At 42.7% G+C, this 6009-nt stretch overlaps 1 protein-coding gene across 4 annotated transcripts; it reads right to left on the bottom strand.

The window, feature by feature from the left end:
- Window positions 1-861: 861 nt before the first annotated feature.
- LOC133158747 (uncharacterized) lies at window positions 862-4936 on the bottom strand. 4 transcript variants are annotated; one of them, XM_061286143.1, is made up of 6 exons: window positions 4376-4648; window positions 3978-4049; window positions 3766-3912; window positions 3034-3214; window positions 1785-1850; window positions 862-1668 (listed from the first exon to the last, which is right to left on the bottom strand). In XM_061286143.1, exons 1-5 carry the CDS (start codon window positions 4517-4519, stop codon window positions 1828-1830), a joined length of 567 nt encoding a protein of 188 aa, XP_061142127.1. In that variant the 5' UTR covers window positions 4520-4648; the 3' UTR covers window positions 862-1668; window positions 1785-1827. The 4 variants fall into 4 exon arrangements, 2 of the variants coding, with proteins under 2 accessions (XP_061142127.1, XP_061142128.1); XM_061286144.1 differs by having other exon boundaries at window positions 3043-3214; XR_009715280.1 differs by lacking the exon at window positions 4376-4648 and adding an exon at window positions 4745-4936 and having other exon boundaries at window positions 1785-3214.
- Between the last annotated feature and the right edge of the window lie 1073 nt (window positions 4937-6009).

Below are 6009 nucleotides of genomic sequence, written 5' to 3'. Positions count from 1 at the left end.
ACAGAGGAAGTCCAGTAGCCAGTTGCAGGGGTAGGTACTGAGGCCCAGCGCGTCAAGTTTGCTGATGAGGCGTTGTGGCACAATGGTGTTGAAGGCAGAACTGAAGTCCACAAACAGCAATCTCACATACGAGTCCCTCCTCTCCAGGTGGGTGAGGGCCGAGTGGAGGGCAGAGCAGATGGCATCCTCAGAAGACCGCTTGGCTCGGTACGCAAACTGGAAGGGGTCAATGGTGGGGGGGAGAACGGATCGGATGTGCTCCATGACAAGCCGCTCAAAGCACTTCATGATGATGGGCGTAAGTGCCACGGGGCGGTAGTCATTGAAGCAGGACGGAGCGGGTTTCTTCGGCACAGGTACGATGGTGGCAGCTTTGAAACACGACGGGACGATGGCCTGCTGCAGGGAAGTGTTAAAGATGTTCGTGAAGACATCCGTCAGCTCACCAGCGCAGTCCTTCAGCGCCCGACCCGGGATGTTGTCAGGGCCCGCCGCCTTACGGATGTTGATGGCGGCAAGCGCCCTCCTCACGCTGTCGGCGGAGAGGCACAGGGGCAGCTCGTGTGACGGGGGAGTAGCCTTCAGCGGGCAAGTGCTGTTCTGAGCGTCGAAGCGAGCAAAGAAGCGGTTGAGGTCATTGAGCAGACGGTATAATACATATATATACTGCGTTATAGGAGGTCTTGCATAATGTTGTCAGTGGGGTGCGCTGTGTTGCGCAAGAGGGATTGTACTGCTATGGAAGACGAGTGGGGAAAAATAAAAAGTTGCTGAATGAAAAAGTACATTAGCGTTTATCTCTACTCTGCATAAACACAAGTGTTTTTTTAATTTTTTTTATTTAATAATTCAACTGTAGCATGATTGCAGATGGTATTAGACAGACTTGAGATACATATACAAAAGATAATGTAAACATGGTTTGAGGCAAAGAAATGTATGAAGTCCAACAATTGTGCAAATCAAAATGATTACGACTTCAGAGTTCAAAGCATTGCTGAAAAAGTAACCAAATAAATGTATGATTAAACAATAAATAAGCAATCAAACAAATAAACAAATAAATACATAAATAAAGGAGAACAGAAAACAGACTGTACGTATTTGAGACTTAATAGAGTAAAACCAGAGGGGCAAGTTTCCAACAGTCAAAGGCCAGGCAATACCCAAGAAGATACAATAAAAACATGGAGGTGAGGAAAAGCAGCAAAACTAAAACGGGCTTCCTGACAATTTTCCATAGAAGTCAAGTAAAATATATTTACATAGCCCTAAATCACAAGCAGTCTCAAAGGGCTTTACATAGACAAATTGGCAATTATTCTCAAAGCATCCCCTGATCTTAAGCTCCCAAAAGGGCAAGGAAAAACTAAAACAAAAAACACCAGGGGAAAAAGGAGAAACCTTGAGAAGGGACCACAGATGGGAGGATCCCCCTTTCAGAATCACCAGGCTGCAATGGATGCAGAGAGGGCACATAAAAGACAGCATGTTAAAAATAAAAGAGGTAGATGTCAAAGTCAAAGCGAAGAGCTGCCAGAGGTGCCCTTGATTGTTCCGTAGAAGAATCAGCAGAAGTCACGATTGCCACGCTGGTTTGGGAGTTTGCGTTCCATGATGCTGGCCTCCATCGTACGAGTCCTTTTGAAAGACTTGGCTGTCGCTGTGCTACAATATAATATCATTATGAACTCATTTTTGAAAATCACATTACAATACTTCAAAAACATGTACAACTGGCATCCGTGTACTAAAGAGTGAATGACGTGAACACATTCACAAACCTGTGTCATTTCTCTGGCAAGACAGGCCAAATCCCATCAAGGTTCAGTACCGCAGGGGCCAAACTCCTGTCTTGACAAAGGGAACACGTGGAGTTAGAGGAAACACGGAAAAACTGAAACAACAAACATTGAGTTGGTGAGGATACGAGTTGAAAAACATTTAAAACTAGAATTTGCAATTCCTGAAGAAATTGCGTGTGAAGGTGAAGTTGAATAAATATTTAAGGAATGCTGCAGAATGATGTTGAAACGAGTTGAATCGGTTGAATAATGTAGAAATGAGAAGGGAAAAAGGAAATATTGGAGAATTGGGTGTGAATTTCAAAATAGAAGTGAAGTTTTTGGTAAGTTGTGGAATAGGTAGAAAAATGATGAACAGTTGAAAGTTGGAATGGGTTGAATCGGTTGAAAAATGTAGAAATGAGAAGGGAAAAAGGAATTGGGTGTGAATTTCAAAATAAAAGCTGTGAAGTTTTTGGTAAGTGGGAAATTGTGGAATAGGTAGAAAAATGATGAACAGTTGAAAGTTGGAATGGGTTGAATCGGTTGAAAAATGTAGAAATGAGAAGGGAAAAAGGAATTGGGAGTGAATTTCAAAATAAAAGATGTGAAATATTTGGTAAGTTGTGGAATAGGTAGAAAAATGATACACAGTTGAAAGTTGGAATGGGTTGAATCGGTTGAAAAATGTAGAAATGAGAAGGGAAAAAAGAATTGGGTGTGAATTTCAAAATAAAAGATGTAAAGTTTTTGGTAAGTGGGAAGTTGTGGAATAGGTAAAAAAATGATGAACAGATGAAAGTTGGAATGGGTTGAATCGGTTGAAAAATGTAGAAATTAGAAGGGAAAAAGGAACTGGGTGTGACTTTCAAAATAAAAGATGTGAAGTGTTTGGTAAGTGGGAAGTTGCGGAATAGGTAGAAAAATGATGAACAGTTGGAATGGGTTGAAAAATGTAGAAAAGAGAAAGGAAAAAGGAAATATTGGAGAATTGGGTGTGAATTTCAAAATACAAGATGTGAAGTTTTTGGGAAGTTGTGGAATAGGTAGAAAAATGATGAACAGTTGAAAGTTGGAATGGGTCGAATCAGTTGAAAAATGTAGAAATTACAGTTGAAAAACAAAATTTGGAGAATTTGGTTGAATTTTAATTTGAACAATTATGCATCGACATTCATTCCTTCATGCATTCATTCATTCACGCATTCATCCATGCATTCATTCACGCATTCAATTTTTATCACGTCACCCTGCACACGTGTGACAGTGATGGCCAGCCCATCTTGTGGTATCTTCGGGGGCTGGCTGAAAGTTTTCTGCCAGATCTCAAGCTTGATGCTTGTCACTTCGCCCGAATCGGACACAACCTCCACCACCTCTTCCCCATAGAGGATACCACAGACATTTAGGATGAGGCTGGAGTTGCAGGCCTGTTGAATAAAATAAAAATCTAATTAGTTTTTATGAATGGAAAACAAAGTTTACTAAAGGCTAATCATGCCTCCAAATAAAGCAAGTGGGAGCAGTAAAGCAATCCTAAAACACAGACGTTCTTAAAGCAATGTGACAGTGAGCGCCCGGCGCGCTGCGGGCGGTTGCGCAATGGGACCAAATTAAGCCCCCTGCGCACTGAGGTACACTTCAATTTTGGAAAGTACATTAGGACGTTACAAATATTTTGTAAATTTCAGCGACGGTCACAATAATGCGACCAGCGCGGAGCAGTTGCGCGGTCGGCAGCGCGCTACGGTTGCACGCTGGGCGTAACGCTGCAATTGCGCGATGGGACAAAAATGAAGAAATGAAGAAAAAAAAATGAAAAAAGGGATTTATTTAGTCTTGGAACGGATTAATTTTTTTTCCATTGTTTGTAATGGGAAAAATAGATTGGGAACCTTAACCCAGTTGATCTTGGAAAAGGGAATAATCAGCAAAAAGCAAGCACCATTTAAATTCCACTGCTATGAAGCCATTTACTAACCTTTATTTCTGTGAAAGTCGTAGAGTGGAGCATTACTCCCGAATCGTTCACCCGGGCACTCAGGTGGGTGAAAACGAAGGAACCCCCTACTTTTAATTCAACGAGATTAGCCTCCCGCCAAAGGCCAATTTTGACAGCGGCTTCATCCTGCGGTAGTTTAAAAAAAGTGTGTGCAAAGTGGTACAACAGCGGAAGTACAAATGCCTACTTACTTTTTTGAGTGTCAAAGCCCGAAATGGCGCAAGGTTGTTCCCTCTCTGGCGCACCATGCGGATTGGACGCATCTAAAGTGGAGCAAATTGAGATGACCAAAAAAAAAAACCTTAGTACTAAACAGAGGATTTCAATGATATTGTGTGTGTGTGTGTGCGCGCGCGTGTGTGCGTGTGGGTGTGTGTCGGTGTGTGTCGGTGTTGGCGTGTGTCGGTGTTGGCGTGTGTGTGTGTGTGTCGGTGTTGGCGTGTGTGTGTGTGTTGGTGTTGGCGTGTGTGTGTCGGTGGGTGGTTGGCTTTGCATGCGCATGCATGTACATTATTGCACATGCATCATGTCTTCACAGGTGAACACAAAGACGTGTGTATATGTGCATTTGCGGCTGCAGGTAACTTACATCGGTTATTACGCCCTCCAGTGACACCATCTCCTCAGGTAGTTTATTCACTACCTCCTGAGGAGATGATGCCACTGACTTGGGGTAGACCAGGGCCCTGGCCTCTTCTTCCAGCTGTGGGCTGGTTTGGACTTCCGCCGCCATGAAAATTTTTGAGCCGGCTTTGGTGAGGAGCCCTTGGCCACGTTCGTCCACACCAAAGTTTAAAAAAATGTAACTGCTGCCCTCTGTGACGAGGGCTGCCAAGTGTTCAAAGAGAACTACTTTATAGGCTCTCGTCGTCACAGAGTGCAACAGTTACATTATTGTAAATTTTGTATTTTTAGTACTTCTAAATAAATATTTAACATGCAGGTGAATTAAACTTACACTTTCGACCTGTCCCTCAACGTTTACCAGCCCCTCAAGAGGGTTTCTGATCACCTCGCTGAGGGGCATTGCCAACGACGGGGGGAAAATTAGTGCGCGTGCCTCAGCCCTTAAGGCATCGCTGCACTTCGCCTCCGCCCTGACGTATATTTTGCTGCTCTTTTGACAGAGCAGCACATTTGGCTTGTTGGTCTCCGCCATGAAATGGGCGATAACGTAACTGTTGCCCTCTGTGACTCGGCGAGCCAGATGACTGAAAAGAGTCATCTTAAAAGCGGTCTTACCATCACAGAGGGCAACAGTTACGTTTTCATAATGCCCATCTTTTTCACAGGTTGACTTCCACGCTCTGGCCCGAATGTTGCGCCGCATCCCCACCACTTGGGCTTTGATGACTTTTCTGTTCATTCTGAAAGAGAAAGTGCCAAACGATAATAATCAGGAATTTTTCGGATATTTTTTTTGTATACACATTTCCATTTCATTCCAAGTCTGTGAAAAAAATTTCAAAAAATGTGTAACGTTCTTGTCAATCTGGCGAACGCATGTCCCACTGCAGCATTTAGCGACAAGGCGAAGCACTTTGCCTTCACTCGGACAAATTGCAAAACGGATGACCGAAAGCAGCCAAAGACACTTGAAATGTTGCTTGTATTTGTAGCATGTGATTTTACTAATCTTCCTTTCTTTGTTTGTGTATCCACTTTGACTTTAAACCAGCAATGTCTTCAATTGCAAGCACATGGGGATGGCGGTGGACATTTTGTCCCATTGTGCACACATGGACGGCCAATTTTCCTTGTGCAAAAGCCTTGCGCGCAGACTTTGAACAGCCTTCCAATGATACAGCATTAATTTTCACAGGTAAAACAATATAGCAGATTTAAAAGTGCCGCCTATGCTTGTTTTACAACTTATTTTCACTTTCATGCATCTAATGGAGTTAATTCATTCCAAATTCTTCAGAATGTACCTCAGAAAAAGACCATTGCAACAACAGGACAATATTTTAACCGAGTATAGTAAATGAAATGGCAGAATCTTAGAGTATTCTATTAACCGCTACCCAGTTTGGAAATGATAATTTGCACACAAACACATCAGTCCAGGTTAAAAAAAAAAAAAAAAAAAAAACTAGGCACATGCGTCAGTGTTTATTGAAGATGTTTATCCAAAATCAAATTTGAAGTTAGAGGGGAGATACTTGAGAAATCACTTACCTCTGTCTTCAGGTTTGCTGTAACGAGGGCAGCTTGGCGTCTCCA

The sequence above is a fragment of the Syngnathus typhle genome, linkage group LG8, assembly GCF_033458585.1.
Source record: "Syngnathus typhle isolate RoL2023-S1 ecotype Sweden linkage group LG8, RoL_Styp_1.0, whole genome shotgun sequence".
NCBI lineage: Eukaryota > Metazoa > Chordata > Actinopteri > Syngnathiformes > Syngnathidae > Syngnathus > Syngnathus typhle.
Note: the sequence above shows the minus strand (reverse complement) of the source record. Positions and strands in the feature narration are given on the sequence as shown.